General features: G+C 45.9%; 1 protein-coding gene across 2 annotated transcripts in view; it reads right to left on the bottom strand.

Annotated features, from left to right (window-relative positions):
* Window positions 1-25,584, bottom strand: part of MPP7 (MAGUK p55 scaffold protein 7) — a 329,284-nt gene that overhangs the window by 146,498 nt on the left and 157,202 nt on the right. For both annotated transcript variants that reach the window (XM_066585695.1, XM_066585696.1), the window contains one exon: window positions 4,339-4,416. In XM_066585695.1, coding sequence (XP_066441792.1) covers window positions 4,339-4,416 — 78 coding nt within the window. The remainder of the gene's footprint in view (window positions 1-4,338; window positions 4,417-25,584) is intronic.

The following is a 25,584-nucleotide window of genomic DNA, read 5'->3' as shown; positions in this document are numbered from 1 at the left end:
GTGTAAATTGGACATTTCCTCGGGTTCCGCTTTGTCGTAGGGATTCCTCGTGCATCTTAACTAGTTTTTCCTATAGTTTTGAATCAGCACAGGAGAAAACCTCACAAAGACAAACATCATAAGGGTTGAGATTAAACCACAAGCAGGACCACAAGTGGAACAGAACTATAAATTTACTTGATTGTGGATTATTTCGGATTGTTAGAATCCAGAGGCTTGTATCTTAGTCTCCAGTATCAGGATAGGAATGGCGTTATACGCCAGGAGAATCGGATTCCAAGTACATCTCTGCGGAATGTACGACAGGCATCAACCCTTTGCCTGCTATTTATATGGGACTTGGCCGCAGCGGCGGAGCTTACGCTGCCCATTTGGTGCATATGGGGTTAAGACTACCCATAAAACAAAAATGTCAGTGGTTTACGGTCTTACTATAGGAACACTAATTTCCATGCTCGCAACCAAGAGTTCTGACCCGCGCCAATTTGTGCTCGGAATCCTCCGTCTTCAGCACTTTTTTACTGTTGGTTTAAAAACATGTAACAGAAGATGTGCGAAGTCGTCATCTGGGAGCGGGGTTTACTCCTGCGATGTTTTATGCTCACTAATGTACACAATGTTTGCTTTCTTAATCTACTGTTGGATACTCACCACTTTACTAAAATGCAGCTACATTCCTGCCAAGAAGTGGAAATCAAGATTGTAAATGGATTCCGAAATACTCAGCGCTGCAAGGAATTATCCGATCTGGGGATGCCGAAGTATTCTAAAGGGGTTTGATGTACGGTGGATTAGATAAGAGCGGGAGCCAAGGAGATATCCCAGCCACTTAGGAGCGAGTCAAGTCCCAATTAGACATTAATAGATATCACAGGTTGTGCAGTCTGCAGGCCGGTGATGTACAACAGCACTTAACGAGAGCTTACCACCAGGGGGGCTGCAGTCGTGGCCAAAGGCTTGGAGACGGACACAAATTTTCACAGAGTTTGCTGCTTTAATGTTTTTAGATCTTTTAGTCAGACGTTTCTATGGTTACTGAAGTACAACTATAAGGATTACAGAAGTTTTTACACTTTTATTGACAAGCGCATGAAGTTCCGGCAAATACTCAATATTTACTGGGATATATTCATGAAAAACACACAGAATGGCTGCTTCTTCGTGAAGAAATAGCCAAAGCCTTCGTTAGATGAAGTGTTCCACATAAAAACCAGGAGGAAGGACGCGTTTCGATTCAAAGCTGAATGAGTAGAATTACGGGTATCAGATATAAGTCTAGGAACACTTTGGTACTGGAGCAAAATTGCTCAAAAAACGTATGGAGATCGCACTGGTTTAGTCGTCACTTGCGATTAATCAATCCAATGGTCACTAAAGTGGGGCCGCAGTACCTATAAACTATAAGAAGAGTGTCACGCATCAGTGTAGCGACCGTCTGTAACAAAGTGGTCACATTCGGATAGGTTGATGATCACAGGATTTGATAGTTACTTAGCCAATAATATGATTTGAGGAAACCATAAAAGTACCTCGAGTATTTGGCTCAGAGTAGTATCAGTCCATCGCTACACTGATGCGTGACACTCTTCTTATAGTTTATAGGTACTGCGGCCCCACTTTAGTGACCATTGGATTGATTAATCGCAAGTGACGACTAAACCAGTGCGATCTCCATACGTTTTTTGAGCAATTTTGCTCCAGTACCAAAGTGTTCCTAGACTTATATCTGATACCCGTAATTCTACCCATTAAATTACGGACTATCTGATGCATCACTAGCGACTCGTCAGTCTCGTCCTTATCATAGCCTAGGTGGGGTGATTCTAATAATTCCATATACCCACCTAACTGTAATATTCTCTGTCTTTATGTTTGTCTTGTTCTTAGCCCAAGTCATTATTTTATGTTAGTCTTGAATAAAAGTTATATTTTAGTCTGTCTGTCACTGTGAAGGACATGCTCTGTGACCTGTGCAGGGTGGGTTAGGAGGTGAGCAGTGACATCAGCTATTGTGAATGGAGGCTCCAGTGTTATCTATATATAGGTGTCACCTCTCAGTGTAATCCTGCCTGTACAGGGAGGGGAGGAGGTGAGCTGTGACTGTTGTGAATGGTGGATCCTGTGTTATCTATATATAGGTGTCTCCTCTCAGTGTAATCCTGTCCGTACAGGGAGGGGAGGAGGTGAGCTGTGACTATTGTGAATGGTGGATCCTGTGTTATCTATATATAGGTGTCTCCTCTCAGTGTAATCCTGCCTGTAACAGGGAGGGGAGGAGGGGAGCTGTGACTATTGTGAATGGTGGATCCTGTGTTATCTATATATAGGTGTCTCCTCTCAGTCTAATCCTGTCTGTACAGGGAGAGGGAGGAGGTGAGCTGTGACTATTGTGAATAGTGGATCCTGTGTTATCTATATATAGGTGTCTCCTCTCAGTGTAATCCTGTCTGTGATGATAATGAGATGATGGCTGAGAAGTTTTCTCTACCGAACAGGAAGTGTCAGACTATTACTAGGCTGGGTTCACACGGGGTGGAATTGCCACGGATTTGCTGCAGAATTTCCGTGTGGAAATTCTGCAAATTTCCGCTTATGCAGCAAAACATCAGACAAGCATAGTTTATCGCATTTATCGTGGCGTATTATGTGCGTTTTTTTCTGCGCGGAATTTCCTCAGGTTATGAAATCCGCAGCGCTTTTACAGTATTTCCAGCCGCGGTTTTTGGTACGTACATTGAGGCCTATGGACAATAAAAAAACACTGCAGAAACGTCCAAAAAATTGACATGCTGCTTCTTCAAAAACAGCGATGCAAGAGCATTTCCGCACTGCGGCAGAGCGCAAGAATTCCACACTGTGAGAACAGCTTTCTTTCAAAACACATGGACTTTGGCTTGCATTGCAAACACAGCGGTTTGTCAGTCCTGTGGATCTGCAACGGCAAAACGCAGCAAACCTGCGGCAATTCCGCCCTGTGTAAACCCAGCCTTAGTGGACAGCGTGCAGGGAGGGGAGGAGGGGAGCTGTGACATCATATGTTGTGAATGTTGGATCCTGTGTTATCTACCTATAATTCTGTATAGCAGTTGTGGCCAGCCAGTTGTTTTATGTCAGAGCCGGCCGCTACCAATATCATTTTAGCACACAGCTTATTCATCAGCCCGGCATCCATAGCAGACAGACAAATTCCGGATGTAATGATGAGCGAGCACGCTTGGATAAGGCAGTTACTCGAGTGTGCATCGCTCTTCTCGAGTAACTGCATTCTCATCCGAGCAGGAGCGGAGGGCGGCGGGAGGGGGGGGGGGGGGGGGGGCGGGGGAGTGCGAGAGATCTCTCTCTCTCCCCCCCGAGCCTGCTCGGACGAGGATGCAGTTACTCGAGAAGAGCGATGCACACTTGAGTAACTGCCTTATCTGAGCGTGCTCACTCCTCTCTAGTAATGACCTTCTCTCTGGTACAGGGAATCATTTGGCATCAAAACTGCCGGATCCTACAGTAAACTATGTGATCGGTTCTGGCACCAGTTTCCCCCATCGGCTATATGGGAACCCGACCTACGGGACTTCTATTGGGTCGGTGCATGGTTTATCCCCATGCTGACACACTCGGTAATATCCCAGGTCTGGCGGGACGCTCTGATGTGGCTCCGCAAAGACCCCGGAAAATAAATTCAGCAGACAGCGATACCCAACATAACCTAAAACAACCACTTACTCTAAAAATAATATTTTCCCACTGTTGTAAGGGGCGTCCCTCGGGTACTCGGCCCAATTTCACTCTGATGCCTCATGATAAACGAGCAGTTCCCAAAAAGCAGGTGTATTTTCCCCCCTTCTAATAGAATTATAGACACAGGAAATTGGCTTCTCCGTCAGCTCGCTTGTAGAGCGGTGCTTTCTGATTCTGACAGTAATTTGGAACGCTGCAGCGTATGAATCACGGCTCCATCCTCTCGCCGCGCTCCGACAGCCCCTCACTGCACTCCATACAGCTCATTTCTGCAGTATTAGCGGTCATTTTTCTTCTCCGTCAGCAGAACAGACGTTTCATTTGTCTATTATTGTACGGCGCTCCTCTTGTCTGCCCCTTTCTGCAAACATTGGCAGAAGCCTCGCTCTCCGTGGGACTGCGACCTGTAATTTTTACTAACGTAACGCTCGCGTCCCGGCGTACGGAGGGGATGTGTTTTTATTGCACACGAATGAACACAAATTACGGCGATGTCAGCAGCCCCCCCTTCGCTGACAGCCTGCCGGGAAGGCATCCCCGCAGCGGACCCCTCCTATCCTGGGAACGACTTGCACGTTTGCATCGGGACGGCTCGCACGTACTTACATCGTCCGCCAGGGCTGTGGCGCTGTGGATGATGGGCTGCGGGTTCTCCTTCTCGTAGTAGTGCAGCTTTTCGTGGATCTGGGGGCGAGAAGGAAAACAGAAGAAGGTTATTCGGAGCCGCTGGTTGGTGGGACTCGGAGCAGGTCTTATTCTGGAGCCGGGTTAGGGGCTAGTAAATAACTTTTATAGGCGGATGTTATATGCGGAGCGCGGTGTACATCTATATCCACAAAGACATTCCCATATCGCACGGTGGTAACGCCTTTACTGCCATCGACCAGAAAACACTGCTGCCTCACATTGTATATATCATCCACACATTTTGTATAGGTCCATAGAGATCTACATAAGTTTGTCCGTGAGGGCTCATTCATGCCAGTGTGTTTACCCCATTCAATTGCATTTGGGTATTTTTTACATATGTGGAAAAAAAAAAGTAGCATGTCCCATTTTGGTCCGTATTACAGACTGAAATAGCTCATTAAAATCAATGGGACTGCGTAAATGGGACAGACCGAAACTCTGTGTGCCCACATTCCGAAACGAAATATGCCCGTGTGAATGAGCCCTTCACCCTATATGCAGAAGATACATGTAGCTGCAATCAAAATTACTCAACCCCCACTGAAAATTACATTTATTTGCAAAATGTATAAACCTTCAGCTATTTGCAAAAAGTAATTGAACAAGAACACCTGATGCAACTAACCAAGGGCTCCATTAGTTACATTGGGTGTGCTCGAGATAAGGAAATCTTTTCAGGGGGGTGAACAGTTCTGAGACTTCAGTAGTAAGGCTATTACACAGCAAGCGTTTTCTCTGCGTTTATGGTCACACCATGTAAAAACACAGGAGGTTTTGAAGCCGGTACATGTGATTTGTATTTTACATAACTGTAAATAAGTAACATTGATTTAAAAAGTTTTTTCTTCTTTTCTTTTTACATGCATTTTTGGTGCATTTGTAAATACAGGCAAAAACTCAGCTGTGTAATAGCAGCCTTAGGCTAAGGTCACACAGACCAGCGCTATATGGGGCTGTGAATCCCGCCCCCATATCACGCTCGCCATCCATATGGAATCCCAGAGGATGCGTAGAGGAAACGGTTTGGATTTCAGCAGCAAAAACTTTGCATGACAATCCGTGGCAGATTTAGTGGACGGGATGAAGGCTGCTACGGATCCACCGCACAGTTCGGCTACACTGAAAAACGTACAAAAAACGCAAGTAAAAATGCAAACATTTTTGAAACACTCGTGTTTTGCATTTTTAATCCGTGTCAACTATTCTCAGTGATGAAAGATTCTAAATCTGTTTTCCCAAAGTGTATGCATTTTACATGCATTTGTAACAGCAGCCTTAGGCCGGTTTCACACTGACGGGTCGGATTCCTCATGCGGGAGCACGCAGTGGAATCTGGCGACCGCGAGTACCTGAATTATCTTTACTCCGGATGACCGCGGACGCTCACCGTCAGTCAGGCGCAGTACAGAATTTAAAAAATGTAAAATTTATACCTCCCGTACCATCGATAGGCGAGTGTGCGGGTACCCGCGATCTATCTGCAATGTCAATTGCGGATGGGCCGCAGGTCGGACGGCTTCTATTGAGTCCGCACAGAAATAGAAGATGCTGCTATTTTATTTCTGCTCACGGAAATCACAATTGCTATCGGCTCATCTTAGTGGATATGCAAATGTTCTAGTCGTTTAATGTGTGCGGAATACCACGGATCGTCCGTGCGGGTGACAATCGTAGATTCTGCAATAGAAATCAGGTCGCGTGATAGCGCCTTATATATATTAGTTGTGTTCAGCTATTTGAATTGTTCTTCTTTGATTGTTTGCTTTTTGCAAACAGCAGAAAGTTTGTAAATTTGGCGAATAAGCATAATTGGGGATTTGGAAGGGGGGGGGGGGAGAATAATTTTGATCCCAACTGTAAATAATGATGAAACCCGCACCCAAGCCAAGAAAAGTAAGTAATGCCCACTTAGAAACTTGTTACGATGATACTTGTCAGGAATTGGTTTATACTAGGCAGCAGTGCGCGTTCACTAAGAGACGGCACCAGGATGTACTACAAGAAGACAGGCCGGAGGGGCAGTGTGATGGGCCATGTTCTGCTGGGTACTTGGGTTCTGGCATCATGTGGACAGTCGGATGCATCACCTGAGGAAGAGATGGAACCAGGATGTACTATGCAAAGACAACCCTGTGGGGCATTGTGATGGGCCATGTTCTGCTGGGTACTTGGGTCCTGGCATCATGTGGATGGCCGGGTACGTCACCTGGAAAAGAGATGGTGCCAGGATGTACTAAGAGAAAACAGGCCGGTGGGGGCAGTGTGATGGGCCATGTTCAGCTGGGTACTTGGGTCCTGGCATTGTGTGGACGTCCGGGTGCGTCACCTGGGGAAGAGATGGCACCAGGATGTACTATGAGAAGACAAGCCAGTGGGGGCAGTGTGATGGGCCATGTTCTGCTGGGTACTTGGGTGCTGGCATCATGTGGGCAGCCAGGTGTGTCACCTGAGGAGGGGATGGCACCAGGATGTACTACAAGAAGACAAGCCGGTGGGGGCAGTGTGATGGGCCATGTTCTGCTGGGTAGTTGGATCCTGGCATCATGTGGACGGCTGGGTGAGTCACGTGGAGAAGAGATGGTGCCAGGATGTACAAGCATCTTACAGGACCTGCTACTGACGTCTTGTGCAGACACCACAGAACACTTCAGAGCCACTATGGGGGCACCTACGAGCAGGTCTTTTTAATATTGTGCCTGTGTGTTTCTGGGAAATAAACATGTAACATATTAGCAATTCTTTTAATGACAAATCGGTTATTGATTCTGTAATATCTTTAATCGCAACAAAAAATGGCAAATTAGCAACATGATTTTAAAGAGAAAGTACCACCCATAAAACCAGAGTGAGAAACTTTTCTATTCTTCTAACTGGTTTTTATTTTCTGATTCTAGAGGTTTTATTCTACTGTTTGTCCATAACAATAGGGGGCAGTCATCTCACCGACATGCACTTAACAGTATTTAGAGATATGCATTAAAGCATCCTCATAGACTACTCACATAATGGATACCACTTGATCCATTGACTTCTATGGGACAGTGTTGTGGGAATGCTTTGTGACCTGTGCTGGGAGGGAGAGGAGGTGAGCTGTGACCATCACCTGAAAAAAAAGGGGTCCTATTTCTTTCCCCCAAAAAACAGCACCACCTCTGCATGTGGGCTGTGTGTGGTATTGCAGTGCACTCACTCGAATGGGCTTGAGCTGCATTTACTATCAAGCATGGCACCATTTCTACTCTGCCCAAGAGAATAATATACTATGCCATCATACTGGGGTAGCCAAAGGCAGACGACTGTGATTGTCTCTGCAACAGGTGGCAAAGGAAAGATACAAAGACGTGGTTGGAGGAGATGCTTATTGGGGCTGGGTCGATCGAGTCCGAGTACAGGACTGAATATGGATGATATAATACAACCAGAATACGCGAAAAAATGCTGCCGGCCTGTCATTGCCATTAGATCTGTAAAAAGCTCCATCGACAGGAGCTCAGTTACAATGCAGCAGATCCAAACGGCACAAGAATCCACATAAAACACGCAGAATGATTCACAAAGAGAGACTTTCCATTCATTATAAAGTGTCCATGTTTATGGCCGTGTTTAAGATGTGATTTGGGATATGGTAGCCCTACCTTCCCAGCCCCGAGTCACCTGGTAGGACCCTACTATGGGAAGCGTACCAAGACCCATTTGTCATGACTGTCTGCTGAAGTGTTACAAATGAAGTCAGGTGGAAAAAATGTGTGCAATGCGGATTAAGCCGTAGAATAACAGGGAGCCGGAGTGCGTGCCGTGCCACCATATTGCAGAAGGAATCATTTCCAATGGCTTGTCTGAAACGACAACACTTGATGCTTCTACCTCTGCGAGGAGATTACCACCTTACCCAGTAAATGCAACATTAGTTCATTCCCATTTTTTCACTTGGCTACTAGAATTGTTTCTGTATTCCAAATGAATTTCATTGAAGCTGGGAGGTATTCATATTATAAAGTGTGAGCTGACATGCAGGCAGACAATGATGTCATCGCCGACTACCGGCCGCCACCAAACACACCGTTAGGTCACTGCAACCTACCGCTAAACAAGACACACCGGATGGAAGGAAGTCGGCAGTAAGTGACGCTGCAAGCTGCAACCAAATACCAGGAATTGTTGCTGTGTTCCATATGCAAATGGAAGGATGGCAAATTGTTTCCGCAGCGCCACCTATTGGAAGGCGGCTACCCTATAAGTCAATATCTGACCTCTTAACAGGCCTTGTAACATGACAGTCTTCCCATGAGTCAAGGATAGTCATGTCATGTTTCGGGGGTTGCTTCTCTAAGTCAATAGCTGACTTTTAAATCCTCCTTGCAACATGTCTAGAGGTGTCAGCCCAACCAGATTCTTCTCCATAAAGGGTTAATCCAGCAGAAATGCATTTTCTATTCCTGCTCCTTCTCGCCTGATTACTTGTTACACTCTGGAGGTCTCCTTGGTGTATTGCAGGAACTTCCATGCAGTGCAGCCCCCTGCCTGATACTTATCAGGCAGAATCTGGAGAGTGAGATTTTTTATTTAACTCTCAGATCAATTCCATGATGCATCAGCACAGCATTAGGTATCGGCTGTACCATTTCTGCCTGCTGAGGGGACAATTAAATCAGCACTGCTAAAGAATATCCCTTTAAAAATATAAACTTTTTTTCAAGGTTACTTTAAAACCATAATTACCATAATATACACACACAAAGTGATACTAGCAGCGGCTCGCATTGGTAAAGTCCCTCCCCTTGCCAGGATCTCCCATAGGCTTCTATGGGAGATTCTATTGCTGCGATCAACTGGCAAAGGAAGGGAGAAAAAAACATTAGCAGCACTTAGGTCTCTCACCCCGGCCGATGGAATTCCAGGCTACGGCGTACATATGCCGCAGCAAAGCCGTCTGAATGGGCGAGAAAATGGGAGATTTAGCCGTGACTTGGTCGTGGCTTTCTCTCGTTTATGTGATTTTCAGCTGCCATGTGCGCGGCCGAAAATTGCAACACCTGTGTGAAAGAGCCCTTATACAGCAGGTATTACTGCAGCACTCATGACTTCTTAACTTAAACTCTGATGGCAATGGTGCTATACTTTAGCAGTGATAGCTGTCTCATTGTTGGTTCCTGCAATTATATAACATTGGTGCAGTGATTTTAACAGTTTAATCATCATCACCTTCAATAGTGCTCTAAATAAGCTACAGGTCATATGTGAACAGTGAGGAGGATGAGCTGTGATCTCCTCTATTATACATGTGTGACAGGAGCTGTGTGATCATCAGTAACTGACAGGAGTGTCTGTGTCCCTTTCTAGGCAGTTTCGGGTCCAGGTAACAGCGTATCACAAACTGAGAAACTGACTAGTTTCAGACATCATAACCCCAAGTCCTTCTGAGCTGCTCAGAATTGAGATCACAACCATCTAAGGAAAAAGACCAGGAGTCTCAGATAGAAATGAATAGCTAACCAAGGTAATACTAGCTCCGTATATATACTGGCGGGATAGCTACATAATGAAAAAAAACCAAAATCACCGAAGTGGCCCTTTAAGGAAAAGATATCCATCTACAGAAAGCTGTTCCAGAGTTCCTGCCTCTCATCGGTGCAGACTACAGCTCTGGGCGGCTGGTGAAGAGGCCTGTGATGTTGGTCAGGAGGAGAAGCGTTTCACATTGTGGAGAATGTCAGCTTGGTGCAACAAGGCCATCTTCTATCTGCAGATCAGATTTCCCAGAGGAGTATTATATAGCCTATATGTCTCCTTACACCGAGGTAGCGCTCTCCACAAGGAGAACCAGTACCCTCCCAACACACGTCCCAGGCCGCTCACCAAGCCAACCAGAACCTTACTGTGCACTGATGAGGAGCAAGAACCCGGAAACAGAAACCTACCTATAGTGAAGCTATTTTCCAATACTTTTGTCTGTTTCTATCTTTCCCTTTGCACATATTTTCCCCCGGAAGCAGTGCATGGTCTATAAGACCCCTATGGCCTCGTAGTACTCTCCACAAGAAGAAACATTTACCCTCTTGACCTTGTGCTTTATAGAAATGCACAATGGGGGACGATTTATCAAACTAGTCAAAAGAAAAAATGGCTAATCATCTTAATGGGGTGTGCAACTCCAAACACTGAAAGATAGCCAATAAACAGTCTTTGTAAAAAAAAAAATCCCGCCCCTAGAAGTTGTCATTTTCTTGCAAAACTCGACATGCAGTTACATCTTAGGCAGATGATGAGAGCTGTGGCGTGATTAGTCTTGTCACCGGAGGCCCTAAAACTGGTTCCCCCTTGGCCTATAAAAGGCTCTCCGAGGCTCCTTGTGTGTAGTGACCTCTTCTTCCACTTGTGTAGAGCTTGTTGACTACTAGACGCCTCTACGACGTAGAGAAGAAATTTCACCCCGTTACCAGAGTCTGAGAGGGGCGCATTATTGGGATGGGAGAAGCTGGATGGTTGTATCGATGAACTGTCCCCCACCGGGCCGTTCTAACCAGACTGTTAGGAGGTGTTGAGACCAGTGGATGGAGATACACAAGGCAACTGGTCTCAGGACACCCCCTACAGACCACCAGTAGACCACCAGTTGCCTCGACAATATTGGCACACTTTCGTGGCTGCCCAGCTGCCAGAATTGTCGCCAATAAAACATGTATGGGACCGCCTGGGAAACCAACTTTGACCGCCTATGAGTTTGCACGACCTAGATACTCAGTTACAGTAAATGTGGAGTAATATGCTGCAGGATACCATACAAAACCTGTATGCCACCATGCCCACCCATATCGAATTTTGTATCCAAGCTAAAGGCAGCTAAGCAGTGTAATAAAGCCTCAGTGTCTGCTCGTATCACATCTTGCATCCAAGCTAAAGGCGGTACAATAGGGTACTAGAGTCTCCATGTCCGTCCATATCACATTTTGCATCCAGCCTAGAGGTGGTATAACAGGTTCCTAGAGCCTCCATGCCTGTCTGAATCACCTAGAATCATAAAATGGTAGTGGGAAGGGACCTCCAGGGTCATCGGGTCCAGCCCCCTGCTCAGTGCAGGATTCACTAAATCATCCCAGACAGATATTTGTCCAGCCTTTGTTTGAACACTTCTATTGAAGGAGAACTCACCACCTCCCATGGCAACCTGTTCCACTCATTCATCCCACTCACTGTGTAATATCTAAGCTGTGTCTCCTCCCTTTCAGTTTCATCCCATTGCTTCTAGTCTTTCCTTGCCGATGAGAATAGGGCTGATCCCTCTGCACTGTGACAGGCCTTCAGATATTTGTAGACCGCTATTAAGTCTCCTCTCAGCCTTTTCTTCTGCAAGCTAAACATTTCCATATCCTTTAACCGTTCCTCATAGGACATGATTTGCAGACCGCTCACCATCTTGGTAACTCTTCTATGAACTTGATCCAGTTTGTCTGTTTTTAAATTGGGGTGCCCAGAACTGGACCCAGTATTACAGATGAGGTCTGACTAAGGATAAGTCGAGGGGAATAATTACCTCACATGATATAGACTCTATACTTCTCTTAATACATCCCAGAATTGTGTTTGCCTTTTTGGCTGCTGCATCACATTGTTGACTCATGTTCAATCTGTGATCTATTAGTATTTCCAAATCTTTTTCACATGTGTTGCTGCTTATCTCAATTCTGCCCATTCTGTGTGCTTTTTTTTTTCTTCATTTTTTCGCAGAAGTAGGATTTTGCATTTTTCCTTGTCAAATACCATTATGTTAGTCACCGCCCACGTTTTAAGCTTTTCAAGAACCTTTTGTGAATCCTCTCTCTCTTCCCTAGTGTTAGCTATCCCTCCTGGCTTTAAGTCGTCAGCTAATTTGATCAGTTTACCCTCAATTCCCTCATCTAGAAGAGACACTGCGCCTTTTTTGGAGCAAACATTTATATATGACAGTGTCTTATTTTCGGGGATACACTATATATCCATCGCATTTCCCTGATCAACCCAGTCGGTGATTCTGTTATAGAAGGCAATTAGGTTTGTCTGGCATGACTTGTTTATTACAAAGCCATGCTGGCTCTGCTTAAGCACTCCATTCTCATCGAAGTTCTTGCATACATGCTATTTAATAATTTGTTCAAAGACCTTTCCCGGTATAGAAATCAGGTTCACAGGCCTGTAGTTTCCTGGATCCACCTACTTCCCCCTTTTTTGAAGATAGGGACATTTGCCCTTTTCCAATCTTCTGGGATTTCTCATGTTCTCCAAAGATTATGCCGAGAAGTTCAGCAATTACCTCTGCTGCTTCCTTCAGTATCCTAGGATGTAATTCATTTGGATCTGGAGAGTTGAATGAATTTAAGTTACTTAGGTGTTCCCTCACCATCTCTCCACTTATAGATAGAATGCATTCTTGTATTCCTTCAATAGCACAGGGAAGATCCGTTATTACATCTTGTATTAAAGCCAGAGTAGGCCAACCAGGTACTAGGGCCTCCATGCCCGCCCGTATCACATCTTGTAATGATGCTAGAGGTGATACAACAGGATAATAGAGCTTCCATGCCCCCCATATCACATCTTGTATCCAAGCTAAAGGTGGTACAACAGGGTAATAGAGCCTCCATGCCCACCCTTATCACATCTTGCATCCAAGCTAGAGGCGGTACAACAGGTTTCTACAGCTTCCTTGCCGCCAAATCACATCTTGTATCTGAGCTAGGGGGAGTACAACAGAGCCTCCATGACTGCCCGTATCACATCTTGTATCCAAGCTAGAGGGGGTACAATAGGCTACTAGAGCCTCCATGCCAACCAGCATCACATCTTGTATCCAAGCTAGAATCAACCCAACAGTGTACTAGACCCTCTATGCCCATCTGTATCACATTATGTATCCAATTTAGAGGCGGTGCAACAGAGTACTAAAGCCTCCATGCCCGCCCATATCACATCTTGTATCCAAGCTAGAGGTGGTACATCAGGGTACTAGCGCCTCCATGCCCACCTGTATCACATCTTGTATCCAAGCTAGAGGCGGTACAACAGGTTACTAGAGCCTCCATGCCTGCCTGTATCAAATCTAGTATCCAAGCTAGAGGTGGTAGAACAGGGTCCTAGAGCCTCCATGCTCACCCGTATCATATCTTGTATCCAAGCTAGAGGCGGTACAACAGGGTACTAGAGCCTCCCTTCGAGGGGTCTGTTCTCCACAATAAATGATGCTTTTGTTCTGATATTGTAATTACTTATATCATTGTTACAATCACACAGAGGAACTTTCATTCTTCTAACAACTTCTAGGGGAGGGATATTTTTTTGAGACTGAGTGTAGATGCAAAAATAATGAATCATCCAAGGGTAAAGTTAGATATTTTCGTGGCACTGGCGGATGTAATTTAATGTAATGAATGGATACAAGAGATTTACTCATCTTCTGCACCTAAAACATTCTGATGAATTCTGGAACAGATGCTGGTGGCCAATGAGGTCTTATTAAAGGTCTGGAGGAACAAGCAGGAGGATGACAGCACTCTGGTAAAGTGATTACATTAGTAGGAGAAGCTGCCAGGAAAGCCTTCAGTAACACCACAGACGGCGGCCGTAGACCCATTCAGGAGCGAACACTTCATTCTGCTATCGGCCCTACGTGATGGTAAAATAATTGGGTCTTCGCTCCGTGGAGCTTCTAACAACATCGCAACACTTTCTGGCATTTCAGAATTCTCAAAATAGCAAGGAGGTAAAAAAATGAAATTGCAAACTTGGAAGACAGAAAGGACAATAAACCGAGTGCTGAAATGTGTTCAACGACCTGGATGAAAATACATCAGAAATGATGGCGGCGACGAGATGCAGACTGCGGGACGTAAACAACGGAGAGTTACCAGAAGTCTTGTCCATGCCACACGATCACCTACCAGGGACACGCGAGATCTCTGAGGCCGTGTTCACACGGGCGGATCTGCCATGTAGACTCTCCGCATGGAAAATCCGCAGCAGCACAGTGGATGGGACTTTCAAAATCTCGTCTACGCACTGCGACAAAATGCGCTGCGGCAAAATGTGCTGCGGATTCGGATTTTAATTCGCCCAAACATAAGACATGCTGAGACGTTCTTCTATCTCCCGGCATCGCCCATGTAAATACACCCTTAGAGAGAACTGGCCTGGCCCTTCTTGTCTAAACAAGTGATAGTAGGACTGCGTCTACATAGCACAACAATACAACACAAATCTAAGAAACTTCTACGTGAATCCGGTGTTTTGTGCTGGATCTGCAAAGGACCCCAGAACCAGCGTCTAACTCAGATGTGATGGCAGCTTCAAACAGATGCGTGTCCAAGCCTGACAGCGGGTCTCCTGACCCAAACACAATGGACATCAGTGGATCCATCGACTTCTATGGGAGAGTGCTGTCGGCATGCTCTGTGACCTATGCAGGGTGGGTGAGGAGGCGAGCTGTGACATCAACTATTGTGAATAGTGGATCCTGTGTTATCTACATATAGGTGTTACCTCTCAGTGTAATCCTGTCTGTACAGGGAGGGGAGGAGGTGAGCTGTGACTATTGTGAATGGTGGCTCCTGTGTTATCTATATCTTCCTTGCCTCAAAAATTGACCAGGCTGGAGAATCTACGCCAGAGATAAAATGTAGAATAGCATTGGGGCGAAGCGCGATGCTAAACATGGAGAAAATCTGGAAAAGTAGGGATATCGGAATAGCAACTAAATGCAGGATAGTGCAAACCACCGTTTACACCAGAGCTGTGTATGGAGGTGAGAGCTGGACTGCGAGGGAAGCTGAGAGGAGGAGGACTGATGCGTTGGAGCTGCTGGCGAAAACGGCTGTGTATACCCTGGACGGCGAGAGTAACAAACAGAGAAGTCCTGAATCATAAGACCCGATATATCCCCGGAGGGCAAGATGACCGGACTCCGTCTCACCGGAGGGCAAGATGACCGGACTCCGTCTCACCGGAGGGCAAGATGACCGGACTCCGTCTCACCGGAGGGCAAGATGACCGGACTCCGTCTCACCGGAGGGCAAGATGACCGGACTCCGTCTCACCGGAGGGCAAGATGACCGGACTCCGTCTCACCGGAGGGCAAGATGACCGGACTCAGTCTCACCGGAGGGCAAGATGACCGGACTCAGTCTCGCGGATTTTCTCTGTATAATGCGAGCAAAGTCGCTAGAAAAATCTATAATGCTTGGGGAGATCAGTGGCAAAAAAAGATCTGGAGCCAAAGAACATGATGGCTGATAATGTCAGGGCTGATACTGGCGTGGATATCACACAACTGAAAAAAGCAAAACCAAAAAACATGGAGGGAGCTCGCCTTTAGAGTCACCGAGGGTTATGAATGACTAAACGGCTAACAACAACAAGTGTCTCCTCACAGTGTAATCCTGTCTGTGATGATAATGAGATGATGGCTGAAAAGTTTCCTCTACAGAACAGGAAGTGTCAAACTATTGTTAGGCTTAGTGGTCAGTGTGCAGGCAGGGGAGAGCTGTGACATCACCTCTCAGTGTAATCCTGTCTGTGCAGAGCGGGGTAGAAGGTGAACTTTGACTATTGTGAATGGTGGATCCTGTGTTATCTATATATCGGTGTCTCCTCTCAGTGTTATCCTGCCTGTACAGGGAGGGGAAGAGGTGAGCTGTGACTATTGTGAATGGTGGATCCTGTGTTATCTATATATAGGTGTCTCCTCTCAGTGTAATCCTGTCTGTGCAGGGAGGGGGAAGAGGTGAGCTGTGACTATTGTAAATGGTGGATCCTGTGTTATCTATATATCGGTGTCTCCTTTCAGTGTTATCCTGCCTGTACAGGGAGGGGAGGAGGTGAGCTGTGACTATTGTGAATGGGGAGTCCTGTGTTATCTATATATAGGTGTCTCCTCTCAGTGTAATCCTGCCTGTACAGGGAGGGGAAGAGGTGAGCTGTGACTATTGTGAATGGTGAGTCCTGTGTTATCTATATATAGGTGTCTCCTCTCAGTGTAATCCTGTCTGTACAGGGAGGGGAGGAGGTGAGCTGTGACTATTGTGAATGGGGAGTCCTGTGTTATCTATATATAGGTGTCTTCTCTCAGTGTAATCCTGCCTGTGATGATAATGGGATGACGGCTGAGAAGTTTTATAGAACAGGAAGCATCAGACTATTATCTGGCTTAGTGGTTAGTGTAATGTGAAGCAAAAGAAGCCACACTACAACGATAACAGAAGATCCCAAAGGAGCCTTACAACTGGTATAGATTTTTTTTACATAAAGATTGTAACATTGCAAATTTAAAAAATATACCCCCAAATATGTTTAACATAAAAACTGGATTTATAGAAGAGGTTGTTTTTGTTTCTTTTAAGGCATTCTTATTAGCAGGATCCCATACATCGAGCTGCAGGCTTCGGCACCCCTACTTGTTACTATAGGTCATACACCTATATACTGGGATGCTAATACCTGTGAGGCCTTGTTATTTGCTCATCAGATACGGTTATGCGGACTCTACCGGTCCCGTTAGCTCCACCCCTTCTGCATCTGTACAGGCTAATATACGGTCATCAGTAACAACTGCAGTCGGTAGAAATGTATCATCTTCTTCTCTACTGAACTTTTAGCCTTTTGGTTTCTTCTGCGCTTCGATGTCTCAGTGCTGAAGATTTGCTGTTTTTCCTTCTTTCAAAACTACATTTTCAATGGAAATATCATTTTCCTTCCCATGTAGACGAGGAACTGAGGCGTTTCACAGGAGAAGCCACGCATAAAACACTTGGTTCCAATTTATAGTTATTGCAAACCATGAGGAAAACATAAAGGATAGAGCCGAGCAGTCAGGACGCGTCTGCTTTGTCAATCTGTACGGGAGCGTAGCCGGGTGAACTTACTGCAAACATGCTGTTTACTCCATTACACTGTGCGGGTGGACTGATCTTGTCAAGGGGGAGATGAGGACCCTAGGGTGGACAGAAACGTGTCAGCGCTCGCACAATGTATGTGCCACTTGTTTTTCATAACCACTTCCATTATTAAGATACTGGCAGAGCCCCCATAACAGTATCAGAAAAGGTGCCCCATGTTAGTCTTACACGTGCTCCAGTCTTCATGGGGGCGCAGTAAGGACAAATACAACAATCCTGCAGGCAGCAGACCCCTGCCCGGTCCTTCCACTAAACCCAAGTCCTAATGACAGCGATTGGTGAGCAGTGCATCCCATCATCGCTCTAATGGTTGGGGCTCAACGGCAGGAGTTATGTGCACCCCAGCCCCCCAACCCTCCTAGGCCCGGCGCTAATTTCTTACTCATGATGGTTTTTATCATTTTACTGAAGAACATCATATTCTACGGCTACAAACAAAAGTACAATCTGTTAGGTTTTGAAAAGCTATAATATGTTAAGTCTATTTTGCGTGCGAACAGTATATAGGAGCCGCACCGTATAGCCCAGAGCTTGTAACATTAATGAGTTCTGTAGAGCTGAACAGGTTGATTATCAGCAGCTGCAGATACTAATGAGTGGGGCTCCATAGCCTCTGACCACGTCTGGCTCCCCATTTATCGTCTAATTTCAATCACATGGTTGAGAATTAAATCTTATTATAGCCCAATGTCCACCTGTGGATTTTATTTATAAAATCCGCTTGTGGCCCCCACACGGGAGATCCGTGCGTCTTGCTGCATCAGCATCCATAGGGCAGCTAAAAACATGAGGATGTGATGTATTCCCAGCGTGCGGGTCGCACACTTGGGAAGAAATTGCAACATACTCCATTTTCCTGCGGAATTTCTGCTGGGCCGCGAATAAGCGGAAGAGCAAGAAATTTTTAAAAAGTGTGCAGGGTGCATGCCACGCTGCCGGCATGACGAGCACATCCGCCAGCCGAAAGTAAGAAGATCCAGCCTGCACAGAGGAGAGCCACGCAGCGTCCGAAGAGGTAAGTATAATGTATTTTACCTCTCCATGGCTGCAGGCATGTACGGATCCCACTGCGGGATTCAGCAAGTGGACATGAGGTCTAAGGGAGGGTACAAATGGGAGATTAATCCTTTAGGTCCTTGTGTACGTAAGACCCTAATTAAAGGGTAAGAGGAAATGGATAGACAGGGTCCGGATACTGAATAGATACTGCATGGAGTAGTTGAAGAAACTTGTGGAAGTCTGATCTGGGTAAGTCACTCATTTGTTGCATCCCTGTATATATAAATGTGATAACGACTTTGCATTATATTGGGCCCAATAGTCAGTCAGGGAAATTAAAAAGATGAGGAAGAACTCAGTTATTCCATAAGGAAGTTTCAGATGGAATCTCTTGGTAGTCCGTCCGTCGTTTGGCTGAGTCCCATATGTATAGGTGAAAGGTGTTTAGGGTAACATGTTTGGTTTGCCAATACTGTCCATGATAGCAGAGGAGGAATAGTACAAATGATGTTCACCATGCGCAGACCGGAGCCGGCGGCCGGGTGAGTGCGTGCCCCGCAGAAAATTAGGACATGCCGCGGTTTGTTTGCCGCGCGAGATTTCGCGCGGCCAAACCGCGGCCGTCTGCATAGGAGTGCGTATTTTAATGCACTCCTATGCAAACCTTCAGCGGCGGAAATCCTGCGGCGGGATTTCCGCTCGTGTGCAGGCGGCCTAGGGAGAGAAGCCGGTCTGTGAGATTCAGTCTTCGGAGTTTTAATCAGATTTTAGGAAAATTTTGATATTTATCTTAGTCGATGAATCTGGAAATGAACCTTCTTTTATGAACCTGTGAAAAAGTAAAAGTAATCTTGGGAGCAGATATTTCCTGTATTGTATATAAAGCCCTATTGGACGGCCGTCTGGATCAGGTGATTTATTTTTGGCCATAGAAGACAAAGTTTCTTCTATTTCCTCCTGAGTGATAGGAGACTCTAAAATGGTGATCTGTTGTATCGAAAGTTATGGGGAAATTACCTTATTCAGACATTGTCTTATCTGCGGCCCGGGACTGATAACGATCTCCATAAGCGTGAGTAAATCTGCTAATTATATTAGTAGAGTCAGTAAAGGCCCATTTAGACACAACGATTATCGCTCAAAATTCGCTTAAAGCTGTCATTTGAGCGATAATCGTTGTGTGTAACTGCGCTGACATCGTGCCGTTTTCGTTAAGCCATCGCTCATCGTGGTCTTTCAGTGCGCTGAAAATGAGTCTTATCAGGGATTCACAGCGGGATACGATACAGCCGATACTATTGTTTCATCCCGCTCCCTGATAACGGGCTGAGTATGAAGAACAGGGCGGTCCAGCTCTGCTCTCCATACCGGGCATGGAGCACTCAGCTGTATAACAGCCGGGCGCTCCGTGCAGAAAACATCTGGATGCAGAAGACAAGCGGGGACACCTGATATTCCAAGACATAACGCTTATATTAGCCATCTCATAATAATAAAAGCACTTATCGGTAAAACACCACAAGTAGAAGTGTTGGCACATACAGCGAGCTGCCTAATATCATTTTAACAAAGCAATAAACTTTTGTGACTCAGTATTTATATAAGTAATTAGAGATTTAATTATAAAATATGTAAAGTCACAAAAACCCCTAAATTGGGCAACTATCTATGTGTGTGTGTTTATATATATATATATGTCTGTGTGTGCGTACGTGTGTGCGTCTGTGCGTGTGTGCGTCTGTGCGCGCAGAGCAATGCATATAACTTATCTCAGTTGAGATTATATATGATTTCGGAAATGTTGCACTATCGGTGCAAGAGAAAGAACGTTCATGTAACATAACCCATTGACAACAAAGGGTTATTACAACGGGCTGCGTGGATCGCAATCACACAGAACTGGCGCGGTTTGCTCCGCTGTGTAAACACGGTCTAATATTTATATTAAACACACTATATTGTTTTCACGCTCAGTTTTGTTCCCCGGATGAATAGTCCAATACTGGAAAGAGCAGCTTGGATTTCGGTGCAGCGCCGGACCTCGGGCCCAGAAGACGTCGGGCCGCAATGACTACCTGAAAGCAAAAACTGAACTCACTCATTTTTTCGCACGGTTCGGGCTCCTTCAGACGCCCGTATTTTGCACATTTGTTACGGACAGCACAGACCCATTAGAGCCGATGAGGCTGCGCACACAGGCAATTCTTCACATGTATAGATAGATGGTCTGTGTGAAAACCAGTTACAGCATGTCCTATATTTGCCCGAACCACGGATGCGAACCAGGCGTGCAATGTCCACTGCCAGCAGGTAACGGATGCCACGCATATGCATGTCCGTCCGTGTTCTGTCCGACGCGAACTGCACCTGAGAATCTTGGATGTAACTTGCATATGGCCATGTGAATCTGGTCCTAACAGGACCCTCCAATCCTGGGAACCAGCTAGGCCCGGCGGTGGAGTGATGTACCTGCTGCCCTCCTTTACCCTCTTAAGCTGCTGATCTGCCCTTCTAGGGTCTTTCCAATATGGCTGTGACGCTCCTGTCACTACTTGATGCACACTCCGCATCAGTGCTTATATACTGCATGCTGCATTCTGATTGGCCAGTGCCACCCAACTCAGCAGTGCTGGCCAATCAGAGCCGTGTGTAATGCCTTAGACTACCGATGCAACACTGGGGCTTTTCTGCACGAATTCCGGCTCGAAAAAAGTGCAGTGAAATCGTCATCTTTTTGCCGCAGACCTGCTCAGACAGACAGCCGTCACATCTCGATGCGGAAACGAGTGGAAATGCGTTCGAATTCCGTAGGCAGATTTTGCCACTGACGGGGCTCGATCCGTCTGCGGACTTACGCCAAACGCCACAGCAGAAAGCCGCGGTTCTTAAAGGCGGAATTCACCCTGAATGATAGGAATCTCGTCTCCGATTCCATCAAAAACGCCAAAAAGATAAGTTCAGCGCGCGGCTCTAATGCTGGCCCCCGTCACAGCGGATGGTGTCCGCCGGGATCCGGCCGTGTGTGCTATGTGACAGATCCAGCGCTGCTGCCATTTTTATTTTCCTATGACAGATATCCTGATGCAGGTGTGAATTAACCCCCCCGGTCACACACCTGTATCGCGCCGTTTCTAGTCACTTCTGTCTCTTTCAGGATAAATCATAAAATAACAATGATCACATCTTTTTTTCTAGTAAAGTCAATTTTTTTCTATTTTTCATGGTGGCGCAGAAGAGGTCAGGAGGTGTGAAATACGTCACTTGGCGCATCGCTAACGTGATTGATCCAACAATGATAACATTTGTTTTGCTTCCCAACAGCATATAAAATATTCCTGCAGCGAAGACCGTAAAATACTGAAGGGCGCGAGGAGCGTTCACTTCTGTGGAGCTTCTTGTATAAAGTGTGAAATAACACAAGGAAGAGTATCAAGGGGGTCAAGCGAGGCGTCTCCGTGCCCGGGATGGTCTGGGCTCTACTGCGTCATTTACATCGTGTTCTCTGCGCTGCGCCGGCGCCTTGCGCACAAACACATGGCACTCTTCGTGTAAAGGAAAGTTATAACGACTAATACACCGACTGTCCCCTTAATTAGACCCCGGCCCTCTCACAATCGCTGCTTCTCTCTATGTAAATTCTCCCCGTGACCCCGGAGTGCGGCTTAAAGTCACGTGACAAGCTTTCCGCGGATCAGTTTCAGTGTGAATCCAGCGATCGGAGCAACTTCCAACGAGGCTGGGTCATCGGTGCTAGACTAGCCGGGGTCTCACCGCCAACTGCAGGGGGTTTCATGTATAGTTAGAATGGTGTATGAGGGAAAACATGCAGCAAACAGGGATCCTGTGGAAACAACTCATCACTGAAAGGGGTCAGAGGGGGATGTCAGGAATCGATTTGACCAACAGGCTGCACAGTCAGCTGAATACAACGCTGGAGCTCCAACTAACATGTCCGAACGCACAACTCGCCGTTCCTCCGCACGGATGGTATAACAGCAGACGACCAGTTCCAGCGCCATTGTGTCTAAGAGAAACAGAAAGACGAGACTCCAGCGGGCAAAAGAGCGCAAAACTTGTATCACTGAGCAGCGGAATAATTGGCTGGTCAGGTGATCCTTCAGTCCTGGTTTTGCAAACAAGAAAAACGACTTCATAGAGAACGCTCTGCTGCAGACGGACGGGGCGCCGAGGGATGGCGCCGGGTCATCAGACAAAAGTCACGAATGAGCTCAAACGTAAAGGGGTTGTGACAAACACCGGTGGGCTTCCTGTTTTCCCCTCGTGTGGCTCCATGCGATCTATTGGACCCCAGCTCCATGCACTGCAGTCCTGCTGCCACCCCAGGGGCTCCGCCACCCTCACGCTGGCACATAATACCGTGCGTTGTTTACATGGCTGCAGGGTGGCGTGCGTGTGCCCAGGTAACCCGATTACTGCGGAAACAGCACAGTCAGGCAATAGTTGTCCGTGTACAAGCGGCCGCGGACAGGCCACCGAGCGAGAACTAGACACCATGTGACCGTCGGCCGTGTAATGAGGAGTCCCTCCCGTCTACTGTGAATGGAGGCGGGTGACCTGAACGACCCCTGGAAGCTCCGCCTCCATTCACTTGACCAACTATTGCTACTTGTGGTCCCCATAAAGTAACAATCTGTCTTTTCTTGTGCTGTCCCTCTGTTGTTCCTCTTGGACACTTATGAATAAATCGACAGCTTAGCGTTACCTTTTCCTTTGTTTGTCTTTGAGGGCGGAGCTGAACAACCCATGTGAAGAGGCCTTATATTACATGGCTTCTGGCCAGACACAACAATTACTAAATGTTATTTATGTAGATTCGCACCAGGTTTATGTCAGAGCAGTAGAGCATACAACGGGTGTCGTGACGTCATCTGAGACTACAACACATAGCGGAACATTAGCGGGTCACAAAGACAATATTACATTGGTGTTATGGATGAACCGCCTGTCTAATCCATATCACACAACATATCCTACATACCATATCGAATGGCCACAGAGAAGCAGCCCGCAGCCCACCTTTATGGAAGCTGTCTAGAAGTAGATCTTTGTTGCCCATAGCAACCAATCACAGTGCAGCTTTCATTTCTTACACAACTGAGGAAAAGTGGAAGCTGCATTGTGATTGGTTGCTACATACGGTAGTATACCAGGCTGAAAATACACATCTGTCCATCCAGTTCAACCTATTACCCCCCCAATGTTGATCCAGAGGAAGACAAAAACCCCAGTGAGGTAAAAGACAATTTTCCCTATTTAAGGGAAAAAAATTCCTTTCCGACTCCAATCTGACAATCAGAATAATCGCTGAATAACTGACCCTCCTGAAGTAATCAGTGATATAGCATGTAATATTATTACACTCCAGGCCCCTCTTGTACTCTTATAGTGAATTCACCATCACCACGTCCTCAGGCAGAGAGTTCCATAGTATCACTGCTTTTACAGTAAAGGACCCCCTTCTATGTTTTGAAGAAACCTTCTTTCCTCTAGACGTAGAGAGCACTCCCTTGTTACAGATCTGGGTATCAATAGATGATGGGAGAGACCTCTGTACTGACCCCTGATATAGTATACATAGTTATTAGAGCGCCCCCTTGTTACAGTCCTGGGTATAATAGTTGATGAGAGAGATCTCTGTACTGACCCTTGATATATCTATACATAGTTATTAGAGCGCCCCCTTGTTACAGTCCTGGGTATAATAGATGATGGGAGAGATCTCTGTACTGACTCCTGATATATATATATGTATACATAGTTATTAGAGCGCCCCCTTGTTACAGTCCTGGGTATAATAGATGATGGGAGAGATCTCTGTCCTAACCCCTGATATATATGTATACATAGTTATTAGAGCGCCCCCTTGTTACAGTCCTGGGTATAATAGATGATGGGAGAGATGTCTGTACTGACCCTTGATATATCTATACATAGTTATTAGAGCGCCCCCTTGTTACAGTCCTGGGTATAATAGATGATGGGAGAGATCTCTGTACTGACTCCTGATATATATATATGTATACATAGTTATTAGAGCGCCCCCTTGTTACAGTCCTGGGTATAATAGATGATGGGAGAGATCTCTGTCCTAACCCCTGATATATATGTATACATAGTTATTAGAGCGCCCCCTTGTTACAGTCCTGGGTATAATAGATGATGGGAGAGATCTCTGTACTGACCTCTGATATGTCTATACATAGTTATTAGCGTGCCCCCTTGTTACAGTCCTGGGTATAATGGATGATGGGAGAGATCTCTGTACTGACCCTGATATATCTATACATAGTTATAGAGCGCCCCCTTGTTACAGTCCTGGGTATAATAGATTATGGGAGAGATCTCTGTACTGACTCCTGATATATTATACATAGTTATTAGAGCGCCCCCTTGTTACAGTCCTGGGTATAATAGATGATGATGGGGATCTCTGTACTGACCCCTGACATATTATACATAGTTATTAGTGCACCCCCTTGTTACAGTCCTGGGTATAATAGATGATGGGAGAGCTCTCTGTACTGACCCCTGATATATTATACATAGTTATTAGAGCGCCCCCTTGTTACAGTCCAGTGTATAATAGATGATGGGAGAGATCTCTGTACTGACCCCTGATATATATGTATACATAGTTATTAGAGCGCCCCCTTGTTACAGTCCTGGGTATAATAGATGATGGGAGAGATCTCTGTATTGACCCCTGATATATTAAGCATAGTTATTAGAGCGCCCCCTTGTTATAGTCCTGGGTATAATAGATGATGGTGGGGATCTCTGTACTAACCCCTGATACATAGTTATAAGGTCGCCCCTCAGCCATCTTTTTTCTAAACTAAATCCCAATTCTGATAAGCTCTCTGGGTCTTGTAGCCCATGCATTCCATATATTACTTAAGTTACACCCTTTGTACCTGCCCAAGCTCTGATATGTCCTCCCTGAGTACGGATGCTCAAAACTATCCCCAATATTCCATGTGTGATCTGACCAGTGACTTGTAAAGAGGAACAATGTTCTTGTCATGCACCCCTAGACCTCGCTTGATTCCCCTAATGATCATATTTGCTTTGGCTGCAGCTGCCTGACACTGGTTGCTCCAGTCCCCCCATCTCAGTGATCCCCAGTTTGCCATGTGGTGTGTTATGGTGACATGGATTTCCTGCCCGTTACTTTACATTTTTCAGTGATAACCTCATTTGGCTATTTTTTTGCCTAACTTAT

Source organism: Eleutherodactylus coqui, chromosome 12, assembly GCF_035609145.1.
Source record: "Eleutherodactylus coqui strain aEleCoq1 chromosome 12, aEleCoq1.hap1, whole genome shotgun sequence".
NCBI lineage: Eukaryota > Metazoa > Chordata > Amphibia > Anura > Eleutherodactylidae > Eleutherodactylus > Eleutherodactylus coqui.
The sequence above is the reverse complement of the archived record's forward strand: the minus strand, read 5'-3'. Positions and strand labels throughout refer to the sequence as shown.